General features: G+C 35.3%; 7 protein-coding genes across 7 annotated transcripts; 3 read left to right on the forward strand and 4 right to left on the reverse strand.

The window, feature by feature from the left end:
* Positions 1 to 1023: 1023 nt before the first annotated feature.
* LOC139110208 (prostaglandin E synthase 3) lies at positions 1024 to 2486 on the reverse strand. Its single transcript, XM_070669841.1, has 5 exons — positions 2299 to 2486; positions 1766 to 1935; positions 1576 to 1700; positions 1386 to 1490; positions 1024 to 1256 (listed from the first exon to the last, which is right to left on the reverse strand). The coding sequence occupies exons 1-5, from the start codon at positions 2386 to 2388 to the stop codon at positions 1141 to 1143; spliced, it is 606 nt and encodes a 201-aa protein (XP_070525942.1). The 5' UTR covers positions 2389 to 2486; the 3' UTR covers positions 1024 to 1140.
* Positions 2487 to 2589: 103 nt separating this feature from the next.
* On the forward strand, positions 2590 to 4709 carry Eif2bbeta (eukaryotic translation initiation factor 2B subunit beta). The gene is made up of 6 exons (XM_070669834.1): positions 2590 to 2834; positions 2924 to 3010; positions 3142 to 3423; positions 3663 to 3819; positions 3892 to 4286; positions 4359 to 4709. The coding sequence occupies exons 1-6, from the start codon at positions 2767 to 2769 to the stop codon at positions 4429 to 4431; spliced, it is 1062 nt and encodes a 353-aa protein (XP_070525935.1). The 5' UTR covers positions 2590 to 2766; the 3' UTR covers positions 4432 to 4709.
* Amrt (TM2 domain-containing protein 2 amaretto) lies at positions 4556 to 5832 on the reverse strand. The gene is made up of 3 exons (XM_070669843.1): positions 5534 to 5832; positions 5367 to 5454; positions 4556 to 5225 (listed from the first exon to the last, which is right to left on the reverse strand). Exons 1-3 carry the CDS (start codon positions 5671 to 5673, stop codon positions 4896 to 4898), a joined length of 558 nt encoding a protein of 185 aa, XP_070525944.1. The 5' UTR covers positions 5674 to 5832; the 3' UTR covers positions 4556 to 4895.
* Positions 5833 to 5888: 56 nt separating this feature from the next.
* On the forward strand, positions 5889 to 7615 carry LOC139110199 (dnaJ homolog subfamily C member 28). Its single transcript, XM_070669829.1, has 5 exons — positions 5889 to 6108; positions 6215 to 6346; positions 6420 to 6509; positions 6573 to 6923; positions 7003 to 7615. Exons 1-5 carry the CDS (start codon positions 6010 to 6012, stop codon positions 7405 to 7407), a joined length of 1077 nt encoding a protein of 358 aa, XP_070525930.1. The 5' UTR covers positions 5889 to 6009; the 3' UTR covers positions 7408 to 7615.
* On the reverse strand, positions 7471 to 12354 carry Gart (trifunctional purine biosynthetic protein adenosine-3 Gart). Its single transcript, XM_070669799.1, has 17 exons — positions 12085 to 12354; positions 11885 to 11965; positions 11720 to 11809; positions 11329 to 11576; positions 11035 to 11234; positions 10668 to 10862; positions 10457 to 10587; positions 10137 to 10347; positions 9937 to 10072; positions 9648 to 9870; positions 9387 to 9581; positions 9030 to 9285; positions 8737 to 8940; positions 8498 to 8644; positions 8147 to 8415; positions 7814 to 8071; positions 7471 to 7721 (listed from the first exon to the last, which is right to left on the reverse strand). Exons 2-17 carry the CDS (start codon positions 11963 to 11965, stop codon positions 7539 to 7541), a joined length of 3027 nt encoding a protein of 1008 aa, XP_070525900.1. The 5' UTR covers positions 12085 to 12354; the 3' UTR covers positions 7471 to 7538.
* A 694-nt stretch (positions 12355 to 13048) lies between these two features.
* Positions 13049 to 14893, forward strand: LOC139110214 (succinate dehydrogenase [ubiquinone] iron-sulfur subunit). The gene is made up of 5 exons (XM_070669849.1): positions 13049 to 13356; positions 13580 to 13830; positions 14168 to 14465; positions 14550 to 14672; positions 14773 to 14893. The coding sequence occupies exons 1-5, from the start codon at positions 13186 to 13188 to the stop codon at positions 14884 to 14886; spliced, it is 957 nt and encodes a 318-aa protein (XP_070525950.1). The 5' UTR covers positions 13049 to 13185; the 3' UTR covers positions 14887 to 14893.
* Positions 14894 to 14905: 12 nt separating this feature from the next.
* Positions 14906 to 18043, reverse strand: LOC139110192 (serine/threonine-protein kinase Chk2). The gene is made up of 7 exons (XM_070669822.1): positions 17377 to 18043; positions 16997 to 17278; positions 16662 to 16918; positions 16389 to 16592; positions 16135 to 16308; positions 15899 to 16051; positions 14906 to 15838 (listed from the first exon to the last, which is right to left on the reverse strand). The coding sequence occupies exons 1-7, from the start codon at positions 17522 to 17524 to the stop codon at positions 15644 to 15646; spliced, it is 1413 nt and encodes a 470-aa protein (XP_070525923.1). The 5' UTR covers positions 17525 to 18043; the 3' UTR covers positions 14906 to 15643.
* Positions 18044 to 18108: the final 65 nt, after the last annotated feature.

Here is an 18108-nt window from a genome sequence, read left to right on the forward strand (position 1 = left end):
CATGATTGAGAAAGATGGTTTTAAAGTTTTTATAAACGATATTTTATAGTGCTATTATTTTAATTTTATTAAACGATTAGTTTTAACAAGACTAGAATATTGTCTTAAAAAAAATATAATTACCAAGCATGTTTTATTATCAAAGTAGTTACCATTATCGAATGATTAATACAAATTATATATCATAAATGCAATAATAATTCAGAATTAACTTATTGCCAAAGATATGTTTGTAATATATACTTGTGTAAATAATTGTTTAATTGTCAGTCATTTTAAATAAGTTTAGTAACATTCCACTCAGCAAAAAAAAAAAAAACAAGTTGTACGTATAAAACATACATTTTATGAATACTTTGAGAGTTAATTTACGGAGAATTTTAATTAATGTAAAATTTTGATAAATATATATTTAATTATTTTTATCGAAAAAAAAAAAATATATATATATATATATATATAATAACGCATTTAAATTTCATAACATCTGAATTTCTGGACACTTGATATCATTTTGTAAATGTTACTTTTTATTTTATTAATAATTTAACTTTTACGATCAATGAAAATATCCATTTTGTATAACAAAATATTATATTTGTTAAAAGACCATTTAAATTATAAAAATAAAAATAATTTAACAAATTAATATGAAAGCTACATTATTTATTTCAAATAATAAATTGTAATTATTTGAATTCTTTACTTGTCTAACTAAACTTAAGTTGTGATGTACTATTAAAAAATAAAATATCTAACTTGGCATTAATAAGTTAAATGTTAAAAATATGTTAGTTATTCAATATTAACAAATAAAGATGAAAAAATTATCTGAAAAACATCGAGCCATCATTGTAAATTAGAAATAAAAATAAATCGTTCATCAAACTTACGTGGGCTGTCTTCAAATATCAACGACGAGTTACTTTGCTGTTCCTGGTTAATAGATTATGTTTTCTGAGATGATCTTGAAATAATTTAAATTAATAGCAGCTTCAAGGAATTAATATAGAATGCAAAATATTCAAAAAAATAAAGATTCTTCTTTACTATATAATATATAACATTATTCTGTTATTATAATATGCACGCCTAGATATGTATAAAAATTATATATACAAAACTATTAATAAAAAATTATTAATGGTAAAAGTCATTGTCCATATCAGAGTCATCTGAATCATCTTCGCTGGATGACATGGCAGGCATTATATATTGAATATTGTTTTCCTTTTTATACCTTTGAAATCTGTGTACTATAAAACAAACAAAAAAATGTATTAATAAAGGCGAAAGAAACTAAAATTTAAAAAATTCTTTTCAAATAAATCTCGCACAAACGTATAAATATAAAATTAGTCGTTCTTAAATATATAAATTCTTACTATCAAAAGTTGTTGCATTTTTCGGCTCTCGCATTATGTGATCGAGATCATAAGATATATAGATATGTTTTTCTTTGGAAGTAATCAGTCTTCGCCAAGAAAACCCTATTAAAATTAAAAAAAAAAAACAAGATGTTAATATGCTTTTTCGTATAAATAAATTCCATTAATAAAAAAAGAGTTATTGTACATTTGAGAGCTTTTACAAGGTAGATTCTGATTTCTCTCCCAAAGTTTTTGTGCGCCGTTTTCTCCGGGACTACCGCTCCATACAAATATAAAATGAGGTAGTATTTCTTGCCGTTTGTTTCTGTACTGCAATAATAATTTAGATTAGATTTAACATGATCAACTTTGTTTTGTTATATATATTTTAATACCTGAACTGTAAACAATCGTTTTCGATCTGAAGATAGTAATCTGATACTTCCATCAGCTGAATGTTAATGACCACATGCAGGTCCGTTTGATACCATTTGGTCGCTGGATTTATGTAGTCAGAGACGAGGTCTGGGCAGGACATGACTTTTACTACTAAAAGTGGTTTTTCCTGCAAAAAACATGAAAAAACGTTGTGATTTTTGGTAGGAAAAATTGACGACTTCAAAAGCCGCGTCTCTTTCCACCAATTATTAACATTATTAACATGCCACTAATCGATGGATTATTCGGCACACTGTTCTTTAAAACAGTTTCGGTATCATAACTTCTTAAAACAACTCGGTATCTTGTAATTTATCATGTTTAAATTATTTTTTTATATCTTTTTTTAGTTCGAAAAAATTTAAAAATTAGATTGTATTTTAGTTAGGTTAAGTTTTGTTAAGTTATATTATAACTCGCAAATCTACGTTTTCAGCTTTAAATAAATCGACGTATCAAGCAATATAAAATTAATATTGAATCAAACAACCTTGTTATTTACATCAACTGGAAACGTAACCTCCACCACAGTGGGAGCAGTAGAACAATAAAAGAATGCGAAAAGGTCGCGCCGGAGCATGCGGAGCAGCGGACATGTTGGTGGACTGGCCGCGATATCTTGAGGACGCCGCTGCAAGCTACACTGAAAACGACGCCACAACGGTTGGTCATTTACTCCGGTTCATATGATTTCTACTATTGGTAGTACTACCAAAGTAGTAGTGAGTGGATACAGCTGTTCGGAACGTAGGTCCATCCGGCTAGCGGCTAGCCTGAATTGGCCGCACTAGTTCGTGATCTCTCCTTCTCTTTCCCCTCGTTGGAAAGAGAAAAGCGAATTCGAGAATTTTTCCTGAAAGGAACAGGTTTCGTGTTGCAAGCCCTCACGAAGCAGTTTCGGGAATTTTCCGAGCCGGGGGAGACATGCTACGGTGTACATAACAGCTCGGAAATAAAAATGGTTAACGCGAGCTCGCCAGACGTTAACGAAAGTGTGCTGAAATTAATAAACGACATTCACTATGGGTAGGAAGGCCTTTCCCGTCGAGCTCTTGTTGAAGATACCAAAGAGTGTAAGAAAAATTAATACAGTTAATGCTCTTTTCTGCTTGCAGAGAGATCAAAGGCACGCACAACATCGTGGTGGCCACTGTGTCCACGCTGAAGGAGATAATAAACAATGCTAAATGGAATACTGCCAAGTATGAATTAATTACTCCCTACTGTGAATTTTTATTTGTGGTTATACATGCTTATTTTGTCAACAGAAAATATTTTAATTCGTTTTTTTTTTTTTTTTTTTTTTTTTTAAATTGTTTTATTTATTTTCTAGAGACTTGATGGATAATATTAGGCAAAATGGAAAGTACCTGATTCAAATGCTTCCTCTCGAGGCGTGTATTGGAAATATGGTGAGGAGAGTATTGCAAATAATTCGAGAGGAGTACAATTCGGCATTGAAAAACAAGACGGACGAAACGGACCCCCAAGAGTCTTTACATAAAATTCTTACCGCTGAAAACGATCAAGAGATAGACTTTGATATCTCAATGCCTTTGCTGAAAACTTCTCTGATTGACCACATCAACGAATTTGAAGTAGAATTGGAAACCTGGTGAGCTAAAATTCCGTCTACACTTTCTAACGCAAAAGTGACGCAAGTTGTGCAATACGTTGCAATCGTCGATGCAACTTTCACTACTTTCTTTGAAATATCGGTATAACATTCGTTGCAAGAGAAACTACACGTTTTTATTAAATTGCATATTGATTTTTGTTTATGAAATATATATTTAATAATTTTTTGAGACACGTTTCTTAATAATTTTTTAAACAAGCTTAAACTGTCTGCAGCTCGGACAATATCACACGGCAAGCATCCGAGCATATACACTCAAACGAAATTATAATGACAATTGGTAAGTCAAAATTGGTAGAAGAATTTTTCAAAAAAGCTGCCACGACCAGAGCCTTTGACGTTATAGTAGCCGAGGGTGGATCGACTCTAAGCGTAAGTATACGCCAGACTCGAAATAAAATTTACAGAGCGAGCAGAAAAAAAAAAATTTGTGAATGATTGCAGGGCCATGAAATGGCAGCAAACCTTGCAAAGGCAAAAATTAAGACTACGTTAATATCTGACGCGGCAATCTTCGCGATGATGTCCCGCGTCAACAAGGTCATCATTGGCACTCACACAGTCATGGCCGATGGTGGACTTCGGGCAATCTCTGGTGCACATACCGTCGCACAAGCTGCTAAGCATTATTCGGTTCCAGTGATGGTTCTGTTGCCTCTCTACAAACTCGCGCCCCTTTACCACTGTTCGGGCAAGCAGAACGGCTTCAATTGCCTCGTTTCACCGATGCACGGCGTAATCGACAGTGCCAACGCACCATTGCTGGAACGAATACATGCCTACAATCCGGTGTTTGATTATGTCCCGCCAGATCTCGTTACATTATTTATCTCTAACACGTAAGATTATTATTTATATTGATTAATATTCATTTTCTTTGAGCAACAACAAATTTTTATTTTCTCTTTCAGGGGTGGAAACGCGCCGTCCTATGTATATAGATTGCTTAGTGAATTGTACCATCCCGACGATTACGAATTATGAGTAATTATAGATATATTTCTTTTTGCGCGACTTGCAATTCGTAATTATTCAACAAATACAATAAATTGACGTATTTATTTTTGGCATATTAAAGAGGACTCGCCGTATATTTATACGACACAAATTACTTTCCACGTGAGAATGGTTTATTTACAAATTATAATTAATTAAATATGAAAAAAAATATGTATATTAATTAGAATGATTTGTAAATATGATTATGTAATATTAACAAATCTTTCCAAAGTGAGAATTAAATTATCACGCTTGTCCCTTCATTAATTTCAATTTTCTATTATCTCACTAAGCCGAAGTATACGAAACGATCGGGGATTGAATCAAATATAGATGAGTCTGGAATCCACCGAGTATACGTTGACTATTTTCGCAAAAAGTCGCGAGTCATCTCGTAAATTACAAACTATAAATTATATACAAAAAGTGATCCCTGATTTCTTGAAATGCTATACGTATGGATTCCAGTTACTGCCATCCTCCGGTTGTAAAGAGTTTGTCACCAGCAAGATAACATCAACGATCCACCACACACCCATGCCACCCAGCGTTAACAACTTGCCTACCGCTGTCCCAGTCTGTCCGAGGCAAAATCGATCCATGCCGAGAAAGCCCAACAGAATGCTGTACAGAAGAGTCGTCGCGAAGTAATGGTCGCTGTACTTTATGCACGGTATCCCCTCGCGAAAGAATGTCCTCGGGCCGTGACACTCGATATCTGGCAGAACCGTACAGGATACCTTCGTCTTCTCCACATCTTCATAGCGAGATCCGCCAAACTGTTAATTCGTTAATCATTAATAATTTTAATGTTTCTCACGCTGCTGCAGCCGCGCAATGTTACGGAGATGTATTGTAACTTTCAAGGTAACTATTTCTAAATTAAATCTTATTAATTTGATAAATGTAAAGCAAGAAACCTTGACACAGCCGAAGCCTGTCTCTTCCTTGGCGGTTTTGTTCCCCTTGTGATCAACCGGGTCCTCGCATTCCACGAATTCCTTGGGCCTGCAAAGGAAAAAGTCCGCCGTGTCATTTTCCCATCACCGAGAAGTGAAATTGACTTGGGAAGTGAAACGCTACTTACAAGAATTTGCACATCACCAGCGGACCATCGGGCTTGTATTCTGGCTGCGACTCGACGCTTTTGTTCGCGAGCGCCAACCGCTCGTTCCGATCCCATAGCAGACTGATGATAATCGCCGTGAAAGCGAGACGCAGCCTCATTTTGCCGTGGCTGGCATTTTAAATGCGAGCGACAGCATACACGCGAGTAAATAAACGTGGACGATGGAATCGTATGGAATTTCACCGTTTGATACGAACGTCAACGCTGTGGAGTTCGACGTGGTTTGTCGAACTACCAGTCTACCACTTGTTCTTCAATACCCGGTCGGTTAGGTACGTCTCCCCCTTTCCTTCTCCTCGCATGCTTATCTGAATGACGAGGTTATTTGCGCGAATGATGAAATATATATATATATGATAAAATAATTTTGCTATAATTATGTAACGCTAAGAAACTGCGGCGATTAGCCTGTGACACTTCAATACTGGAGAATCATGCTGCTGAACCGCCTGTGCTCCAAATCGGGCGCCGAGGTGTGCGTCTCGACTTTGCCGAAGAGATTCAAACATGTCAATGCAAAACACTTGGCTAAGGTACATTTTACAAAAATACAATATTACATACGTGACTGTAAAATTATATTAATTTGTTACAACTCATATTCGATATGCGATTCACGTCGAATTTTTAACTTGACAGAAGTTTTACGAAACTCTTGGCGTCGCGGAAAATTGCGAGGACGAGACCCTAAGATTAGCGTTCGTTCACCTTGCGAAACGATTTCATCCGGACAGCGGAACGTCGGAGGCCGACGCCGTCAGATTTTCTGAGGTAACGCGTCGTAGGAATAAGTCGCTCCTTGAGACAAGGAGAATTTGTTTTATTGTAAAATTGTATGAAGTAGATTGAAAGCGCGTACAGAGAGATTCGAAAAATCAGGAGTGCTCAAAGAGATCAAGAGACATCGTCAGAAGTGGAAGAATTTGATATCAAGGTAGTTACTCGACATATAACATACTGCTAATTTTTACTTCGATTCTAATTGTTCTTGTTTTAGCATACGGCGCCACAGCATCGACGTTACTTGAATTTTGATATTGGAGTCGGTACGCCAAGCAAGAGGCAACAATTGCATACGATACAAAGAGCGCAAAAGGCAGTTGAAAATGTAATGGAGCACAGATTGAAAAAACTGCAGGCTGAAGAGCGCAATACGTTAATTGGTATGGATAAACAAAAAGCCAAGGATATCAAAACGCGTGCCGGCATGGACCGTTTGGTGGAAGATTTGATTCAGGATGCAATGAACAAGGGTGAATTCAGCGATTTACCCGGAATGGGAAAACCGCTGAAGTTTTCAAGTGCTCTAAACCCCTATGTCGATTTTGTAACACATAAACTTAATCAGGTATACAAAAATATAACGAAATATTGATTTTACCGAATTTAAAATAAACCACCTCATTTATGTAAATTGTAATGCGCAGGTATTAATAGATAATGGATTTACACCGGAATGGATACAATTATCGAAAGAAATTAGAGAAGAGACTGAGGAATTAAAAAAAAAGTTGGCGGAAGCACGTAATGATGTGAGTGAAATCCCGTTAACTCCAAAAGATAAACTCATATGGCACGACAAATTAGAAAAATTTAAGACTACAACAAGCCAGATAAATAATAAAATTGATAAATACAACTTGGTAGTTCCTATACTCCAAAAACAAATGCTTCATATTAGTTTAGACAAGCTTGCCGAAAAGGCATTGTTAGTACCACCCTCTAAAAAGATAAATAAATATGCAGACACTAGGCATAATGTCTCGAAAGAGAGTATGTCCCATGATTTGTATGATTTTATAAGTAATATTTTTAGCAAAAAAATTACGTAAACGATAAGCGTAAAAATGTGATATAAATATCGTAAACTTATTTGTACATAAAAAAAAAAAAGATTAAGTTGCAACAATATAAAAAAATATTCTACATTTGATAAACCTGGTATGCATATATACATCTTTAATTAATTCCAATGAAGAGTGCCGTCTTCTTTCAATTTTATACGTCCATTTGCCAGATGCTTCAACGCACGAGGATACGCACGATGCTCTGCCGTTTTCACACGCTCTTGCAAAATTTTTTCCGTATCATCTGGAAACACGGGCACTGCTTCTTGTTCAACGATAGCCCCCGAATCTATGTCGACCTAAGAAACGATAGAAGGAACATAAAATTTAAGGAAATAATTATTAAATAGAGAGATATTATTAAAAAATAAAATTCGATTTTTAGTTATACCTCAACGAAGTGTACAGTGCAACCAGACACACGCACACGCGCTGCTAAAACGTCCTTGTGTGCATTCGCCCCTTTGAAAGACGGCAGCAATGAGGGGTGTATATTCAACAAAGCTCCTTTCCAATGTTTTACGAATTGTTCCGAAAGAATTCGCATAAAGCCAGCCAAGCATACTATTTCCACGCCGGCTGCGTGAAGTTCCACATTCATGGCTGTGTCGAAAGATTCACGATTTGGATAATCGGTGTGTTTAATTACCTGTGAATTAAACAATTATATGAAAAAATACAAGTTTATATTAATGTGTTTATTTGTAACTATACATTAAATTACCACTGTCTTGATACCAGCTCTCTCAGCACGTTTCAATCCTTCAACGCCAGGCTTATTGGAGATCACTAAGACAATTTCCGCTCCAATATGCTGAGACGGGTCTTGAGTAGCGTTTATTAGCGACTGGAGATTTGTACCACTACCCGATATCAAGACGCCCACTCTTTTAAGAGGTTTACTCAATGTTTCAATCAAATTGGGAACATATTGTTTCATCTGCAGTTCAAGAACTTGCTCAAAATTTTTTACTTGCACCCTACTCTGACCATCTATGTTAAAAAAAAATTTAATATGAATGAGCAAATTAACATAATTAATTATATCGATTATGTGCGTAACAGAAATAATTACTTTTAAATTTATTCACGTTTCCGATCACCACAGGGTTTTCATCTTTTAGTTTAGCTAAAACTTGGACCTTATCTTTCTCAGAACAAATCAAGATCGCACCGATTCCACAGTTAAATGTTCTCAACATTTCGTTTTTACTAATTCCACCTATGCGAACACAAGATATTATGCACTGATTTGCATAAATTATTTTATGCATTAAGAACAGAGGAAATATAAACAGATGATAATGCACTGACCAACTGTTGCCAACCAGGAAAAAACTGGTAAAACATTCCATTTTTCCGCTTCTAATGTCACGCCCAAATTTTCCGGTAGAATTCTCGGAATATTTTCCGTAAGACCACCTCCAGTTATATGTGCAAATCCCTTTACCAGATTGCTTCGTAAGACAGGAATAACATTTTTTACATAAATTCTTGTCGGTTCTAACAGCTCTTCGCCTATAATATAATATTATTCTGTACCAAGATTCTTTTTATGATCATTTCAATATTAAAAAAATACAATTTAAAAAGAAAATATTTTATACCGATCGTTCGATTGTTTTTCGAAAACGGCGCGACGTCGGAATATTTCTTATTTGCGAGTTTCAAAACTTTTCGCACCAAACTAAAGCCATTGCTGTGCACACCGCTCGATGGAAGACCGATTATCACGTCACCTTCTTCAATATCATTTACGTGTGGCAGCAATTTGCCTTTTTCGACCGCACCTACTGCAAAGCCCGCCAAGTCGTACTCTCCTTCAGGGTACATGTCCGGCATTTCAGCCGTTTCTCCACCAATCTGTAAAAAAATACATTTTAAATAAATAAAATATTCTGTAAAGACAGATACTTGTCATTTTTAATATTTAAAAAATCTTAAATTAATAAACATTTCGTTACCAACGAACATCCCGCTTGCTTGCAACCTTCGGTGATGCCATTTACAACTTCCGTAGCTACTCCGACGTCGAGTTTGCCGCAAGCGAAATAATCCAAGAAAAACAGCGGTTCAGCGTTGTGCGCGAGAATATCGTTCACGCACATAGCTACTAAGTCTATTCCCACTGTATCATGTTTTTTACATTCGACTGCTATCTAAAAAAAAGTTAACGTTTGTAACGCATGACAGAATGATTTAACAACTTTTCCTTTGACATTTACCTTTAATTTAGTACCAACACCGTCAGTTCCTGATACAAGGACAGGATCATTGTAGCCAGCAGCTTTTATGTCAAAAAGACCACCAAATCCGCCTATGGTACCCACAGTGCCTGCACGTTTTGTGGAACAAGTAGCCGGTTTAATAGCGGATATGAGATTATCACCGGCGTCGATACTCACGCCACTGCTTTCATACGTCAACCGACCTTTCTGCAAAATAGATCTGAAACAATTAATCGTTAGTTTCGTACTATAATATTATTTGCAATCTGTAAATTAATCGTTACACCTGGCAATTCCTTTATGCGCAATGTCAGTTCTGAATTGTTTTCCATCGAATGATATACATCGAGCTGCTTGGGTGGCTCTAGCCGCTGCCATTGCCAAAGTTGACGCTATATTGACGGTAATAAGAACTCTACCGCCTGAAAAAATATTTTTAATTATTTAAATATATATTTAAATGTCTTTTATCATACCGATATTTACCATTAGTTATTAATTCGCCTTCTGATGAAGCAGCTGTGCCACAATGAAAGACAAAATGATCACGTTTATGTGACACTTGGTCAATTCCTGTTATAGCTTGACCCTTAGACGAGGACGTTGGATAATTGCGCGATGCTAGAATTACGCCCACGGCGAATACGTTTTCGCGCCAGGAAACTAGAGACGAGCTTAAAGTTCCATCGCAACAAGCCTGCAATATAATTATCGGATATATTAGACATATGTTGTACGCAATAAAATTCTTAATATTGCATTTTACGTAAATACAATAATTTTTAATAAATTAAAATCAAATGTACCATCATAATTGTAAATAAATCTGATGCCAGCAGCGGTAATATAACTTCTGTCTCGGGATCTCCGAATCTACAATTAAATTCCAAGACTTTGGGCCCGTCTCGAGTCAGCATTAAACCGGCATATAGTATCCCTACGAAATTTAATATTAATATATTTATATATTTTTTAAATTATTATTTATTTTGTATTATTAATAAAAAAGTGACCAACCAACGAACGGAATGTTCTCTTTTCTAAGTCCATCCACAGCTTTCTGAAGAACGTTTACTTTCACCTGTTCATATTCTGTTTCATTCAGCAGTGGACATGGACAATATGCTCCCATTCCTCCTGTATTCGGACCCAAATCCCCGTCAAAAATTCTCTTATGATCCTGTGCAGGCATCATGGGCACAACGGTTTTGCCTAAGTAAAAACTTTTATATAACTACCAGTTTTATTTTTCGCAAAAAATATAAATATAATTAAAGTAATTATTATATATATAATAATTATATATAAATATAATACATATAATAAATATATAATACATATAATAAATATAATACATATAATAAAATTATATAATCCTGTTTACCGTCTGTAAATGCTAGCACAGATATTTCCTCGCCTTCTAAAAGTTCTTCAACAACTATAGTCTCACCAGCGGTTCCAAATTTCTTATCGTTTAACATTTCGTCTATTGCATGACAAGCTTCTTGCTGGTCTTTTGCTACGATTACACCTTTGCCAGCTGCCAAGCCTGAGGCTTTTACGACGAGTGCCTTAAAGGGAGCACTGCAATAAAAAAAAAAAAAAAAAAATATATATATATATATATATAAATAACGTATAAATTTTCATATTGTTATATTAACCGGAGGCATCTTACTTTTTAACAAAGTTCTTTGCTTCTACAGCAGAGGTAAAGCCTTGCCACTTTGCGGTAGGGATGTAATTTCTGTCCATGAATTGCTTCGCCCAATCTTTATCAGCCTCAATCTGAGCTGCTTTTTTCTGTGGTCCAAAACACTTGACACCCACGTTCTTTAGATCGTCCGCCAGTCCCTGAGCGAGAGGATCTTCTGGTCCAACCACTACTAAATCGATATTGTTTTCCTTGCTCCATTTGGCAACTGCCTGTAGAAAAGAATGACATGTAATCAAAAGACACGGTAGTGTTTCGTGTCAAATGCACGCATAGCGATATCGATCGTCTGCTTTACGCGATTAGTATTACACGATTCTGCCAAAAAAAATTTAGGCAAAGATGTGATCTATACCTTAGTATTTTTTATTTTTAATTCAATCAGTTGCACTTTATCAATCTCCTTGATGCCGACGTTTCCAGGAGTGACTAGAATTTCTTTCACCTACGTCAAAAAAATAGACCCTGTTAATCCGTGCTCGTAAAAGCTCACTTATTTTTGTAATATTTTTTGACATACCTTCGGCGACTGAGACAACTTCCAGCAAATAGCGTGTTCTCTGCCGCCACTGCCAATTACCAGAACCGTGTGCTGGGTCATCTGCAAGTTAACAATATGCTTTACTGCCGACAAATACGTGAGCGTTTTGATAGAAATTATTAAAGTACCGACAGCGCTCGATAGTTTCCAAAATTAATTATCTCAAATTGAAATCTTACCTTGCTTCTCGAGCACCGTAGACTCGATTCCGTGTTAGTTATTTACAGACAACGGTGACTATCCAAATAACACGCTGCCCGACCGCCTTTCGAGAACGAAACGTGGGATGCCACAGGTGGTCGGCGTGACCGGCTCGCAGACGGAAACACGATGACGAACTACGAGCGCCTATTCGGCCAATCGCACTTTACACTACGAAAGACAGCCAGGCCGGCACGATCTATCGCTCTCTGCGGGAGTTAATTTATGATAACTCGCGTATCTCTGGTCTGATGACTTGAACGACCTTTCAGCAGGCAATTTAAATCCTCCCGGGAGAGATCATCGTATTGTAACGTATAAATAAACGCACACATCTTCAGCAGAACTAAAACTTGTTTCCTATTCCATGATTTCAAATGTTATTTTTATTTTATTTATGCATTTTTTAAATATTATATTGCTACTCGATTATTTAAACGTTGATCTTTCGAGAAAATTGAAGGATTAATAACATATTTTGTACGTCTGTGCTAATGAATGTAAGGGTCACATTACAATACGAGAATTTTGTACAATAATCGTCGACGAAATAATTTCGAAATTATTTGACGGCCGTGAGGTCACGCACGTCATTCTTATCGCGTTTATTGCAACTTGTTTGCATTACGACGACCATCATAACGTAATTTCCATCGGTCCAAATTAATTTATCGTTACATTAAAAATAATTTTAAACGGCAGTTTTTTAGAAATTGTAGCAAATCCCAAGAACGTAATAAAAAATTACGGAGTAAAAGATAACGTTTTGTAGACAATTAGAAACGATATTAATATGTGTATAAAATGTATCAATTACAGCGCGTTAAACTATGTAGGAGTAAGATAAAAAAAATGAAAATTGGATGATCAAAATCGCATATTGACGGCATAAAATAAAATGTTACAGATCGCCTGAAGTTCGTTCACTCGATGATATTTTGTTTGCGCGACGTTTAATGCACTCGAGATAAATACGACGATGCGTAATGATCGAAATAGCGTGACGTAACATTATTAAGACACCATCCTTTAGATAATATCAAAGACGCGGCGAATGACCACTCAACAAAAGGTGGATCATGTACACCGCCGTGAACCGTAATGCATCCACCATCAGCTTCTGGTCTTATAGACTAGCACGCCTTTGTAGATCGAGGTTGTCAACATCAGTTGACATCAAGAAAACCTCGACCAACGTGGACACAGCACAGGAACTTGCAAACATTGAGGCATGCAAAAATCCTCGAAAAGTTAGTTGCCCTGCCCGTAAAATGTTATATAAAGATCTTTCTTTCTCTTTCAATCGCACGGGAAAGTCTTCGAGTTCCTGAAATAAAAACAAAAGCTGTATATCTTAAATGTCATATTTTAAATTTATCATCAAGCTGCAGCCTTATTTTAAAATGTTAAAAAAAAAAAGAAAAATGAGAAATGCTAAAAGCTTTGCTACAACGAACAAGTCTTTTCTTATAGGAAAATGAAGTTTTACCGCGGATTCAAATTGTACGTGTGTATCGATGGAATCCCGAAAGGCCGCAGGTGAGGCCGTACATGCAACAGTTCAGCGTCGATTTGAACAAATGCGGCACGATGGTTTTGGACGTGCTGACTTTTATCAAGGCGCAGCATGACCCGACGTTATCCTTCCGGAGATCCTGTCGCGAAGGCATTTGTGGATGTTGCGCGATGAACATAGACGGCATAAATACTCTGGCGTGTATAACGTAACTCACCACTCTTTTGTATGATTAAGTTAAGCGGAATAAGAATATTATATTCTTTGAAATTGATCCCTGAAAACTTCGATAAATTCATGGTAATTTAATTCGCTACGATTAAAACGTCAGGATTTTAAATATTTGGATTGAATCACTGACATCTTATATAAAAATTTATTTGAGTTTACTTTATAATTCACTTACAAAATATAAAATTTTAATTAATAAAAATTAATAATTAAATTAATGTTTTCTATTATTAATAATTTAAATAATTATTTATTTATTATTTAACATTAAACTTAAACATTTTAATATAGTGCGAAATTACCTGAACTTTTAGAAAAGTAAAAGAATCTCCACAGCCGCTGGTGATCTATCCTCTACCGCATACATATGTGATTCGAGACTTAGTACCGGATATGGAACAATTCCTAGGACAATTCCAAAAAATCGATCTGTACCTAAAGCGATCAGGTGAAGACGATTATCTCGGTATGCGTCAAATTTTGCAAAGCCCGAAGGACAGAAGAAAACTCGATGGTTTGTACGAATGCATAATGTGTGGATGTTGCACATATTCATGCCCTCCTTACTGGTGGCTCGGTGACAAGTACTTGGGTCCTGCGGTACTTCTGCAGGTAACAAATATTTTTCCTACAACAAAAAAAATACAGATGCATCATTATTCACGTATGTACGTATTTATTCGCTTACATTTCTAGGCATACAGGTGGATAATGGACTCGCGAGACATGGCACATAAAGAAAGACTAGCAAAATTACGTGACTTCTATTCAGTTTATCGATGCCAGACGATATTTAATTGCACTAAAACATGTCCAAAGGTGAATTTTAACCATTACCGTTAAATAAAAAAAAAAAAAAATAATAAAGAATCTAAAATTTAAGCTTACCCATTGCATAATATTGCTGTATCTTCAACAGGGCTTGAATCCGGGAAAAGCAATAGCGGAATTGAAACGCTTGCTGGCCGGACTTACGAACAAAAGAAAGTCAGACCTTGATACAGCACTTCCTAATCCATGCAGGAAAGAGTAAGTAAAAGTAAAAAAAAATATATGTCGTAAGATATTCATCTTTATTATGTACGGTGTTCATCATTCTAAATAAAGCACTTTGTATACTTGAACACTAGAACAATTTTGTCATTAAAATAAATTTATAATTAAATGTATAAGATAAATTAAACCTACATTTTGTACGCTTACAGCATTAAACATAAAGCAGTCTTAGTCTCTTTTTATGAGTATTGCTATTCTTGAAACAGTAAAATTTTTAAACAAATGGTAATTGTAAGCTCGCACTTGATCGATCAACAATTTTTACAGTGCTTGTTGCTTATTTGCCATCTACACTAAGTCGTAGGATAAGTCGTAATACTGATAACTTCAAATGTTGTCAAATTGAGATGTCTGCAAATATCACGTAAAGTATTTTATCACAATATATGTCTCACTGGTCATAATTTTTAATGTATGAATTAATCGTAACACGTACTATTAATTTTAAATATAATTAAACAAAATTAATATTATAAATTTTTATGTAGAATCTATTTGTTAGATTACTTTATGTAAGACTTTCGTAAAAACAACTACATATAAATTTTAAGAAGACTTTCTGTATTGAAATTGGTATTAAATCTATAAAAATATTTTTTTTTTTTTAATATGAGTTATTCTATGTGATAAATTGGTAACGTACAGCATATGTATCACAACGTAGCAAAATGTCAGTAGGTATTTTTTTATCTTACTCGCGAAAGTTCTTCACTATCCCAAATTGTTCTTCTTTTCTAATACAACCGCGGACGTTTTACACAGATATTCGAAGGCGGTATATTTTCGTCATTTTCTATATTTTCTACGTTTTCATTTCTAATCAATCTGTATACTTCGTTCCGCATATCTTTATCTCTTAACCATGAATGGCATATAATTTGAGGTACAGTTATACGTGTCCTCGGATTCACAGTCATCATACGTTTAATCTGGAATAAGAAAATATTAATAATTAATCACATTTAATAAATATCGATTATGTTACATACCAGATCTATAGCTTCCTGCGATACATGTCGAAAATTCGATGATCGAAAGTCGTACTGTCCAGTTCTGATATCCTGTTCTAAAGCAGTATTTTTAAAAGGAGTTGTGCCACTTAAACAGACATATAATATCACTCCTAAGCTCCAAACATCGACCTAAAAAAAATTTTTTTTATTATAAATAATTATTAAATAATTGAGTGTCAAAATTTTTTTTATTATAATACGTAAATACACACTTGACTTGTATAAGAGCTGCGTCCTAAGGTTTCAAGAATTTCAGGGGCAACATACATAGGAGTTCCACAGAATGTTCTCATCATTGTATGGGCATCTACAAACTTAGACATACCAAAATCTGATACTTTTACTAAAGGCTTGTCCGTGTCATCTTTTAAAAGGATGTTTTCTGGCTGTTGAATTTTATTCTCTATTAAATAATTATATTAATATATATTCACATGAGACATTAAACTAATGATTTACATTATACCTTCAAGTCCCTATGAGTAATGCCTTCTTTGTGAAGATAGTAAACGGCGAGTACAACTTGATAGAATATCAATTTTGCAGATGATTCAGATAGTTTACCTTTTTGTCTTATTCTATCAAACAGTTCACCTCCTTTCATTAACTCCAGAATAATGTACATGAAATCGGCTGTATCGTAAATATCCACCAAATTAATTATACAGGGCTGTAATAAATTCAAGCTTTTATTAATATCTAAAATATAAGTGTTGTAAAACAGATTGTTTAAACTTACATGCTTCAATCTTTTTAATATTTCAACTTCATTTCTGATATTTGCTGGATTGTTAAGAATGTTTCCATCTCCACTACTAAAATAATTCTTCCGTATAATTTTCATAGCAAACGTTTCGGAGCCGTTCTTCGTAAATAGCAACCTTACTTCTCCACAAGCCCCGGCTCCCAGTTTACGACCAATCGCATATTTTTGTTGCAGTGCTACTGGCAATTCGCAAATTGAGTCGCGCAGATTTATGGACGTAAATGTGTAAACTAAAATTAAAAAAAAATTAATTACTATTATATCCACATAGTAATTTCAGAATTAAGCTTTAATAAAAAGACAAGTACACAAACACATGCGATTAACTCTGGCTAAGTGTATCTTGGAGTTATGCCCGATAATGACGCGATTTCCTCGGCCGACGAGGTTTGCATCGACGTAAGTCCCATTGTGACTTTTATCTTCTAGATATACTACAATGTCGTTTTCAATACGTTCCTTATATATACAAAAGTGCACCTTGCTGAGTACATTTAACAATGAAGAATTGTTATCAACATCATTTAACGTTACAGAAATATCACAGCTCATAGAACGTCCACAGCTGTAACTTATATCTCTCACCAGATCTGAAATAAATTCGATAAGCAAGAAAATTAGTCTGATTTCTGAAGGGACGCGTTTCTAACGTGTCGTTTATTGACGCAAAAAATCGGTAAATCCTTACCCACACTTCTTAGATTACGCCGTGCAGACACCAGCCTTCCCCAGGCGACCAGCGTCGATTGCTGGCTCGGCGTGTCCTGGGACTGTGTCAATATACCATCCGCGTTCTGGGTGTCGGGCTGACTGGGTCCCGGTTCCTGCGACGCCATATCGTTGCGAGATAAAGAGTCGCTATTCAACGACTTGGCCAAAGAGCGTGTCGAGGACCACGAGAATGGGCTAACCCATCCCTACTTCGAAACTCGCCGATCCGCGAAAAGTTGATTGTCCAGGATCGCAAGAATGACAGTTCCTCGAACAATATTTGCTTGCAAGTGACTTTACGTGATTTTGTGTCAGATGAATAATGAAATACTCCACAAACCAGAGAAATTCGACGAGCCGGCGACACGACGCAGCTCCCAGGTAAACAATAGATCACGTACCGAAGCATACCGCGGCGCTCGCAATCCATCGTTCCCGCGTCGTGCTTTGAGAGTGTGCGTTAAGTGACCGATATTACCGACCATCGTATAACGCGCGCTTTTTATTATTAACAATTACAAATTTGTAAAAATTTTACATAAAAGACAAATATATCTGTTCAATTAATAAAGTTTGTTAGTCTTTTAATTAGTTTCTTTTATAACACGTGGGCAATATCAACAAAATAAATCTTTTTTTTTTTAATAAAATTTAAATTGCACAAAATAAAGAGGCTCAATATTACCGCTACTAATGCTACTTTATAAAA

Source organism: Cardiocondyla obscurior, linkage group LG19, assembly GCF_019399895.1.
Source record: "Cardiocondyla obscurior isolate alpha-2009 linkage group LG19, Cobs3.1, whole genome shotgun sequence".
NCBI lineage: Eukaryota > Metazoa > Arthropoda > Insecta > Hymenoptera > Formicidae > Cardiocondyla > Cardiocondyla obscurior.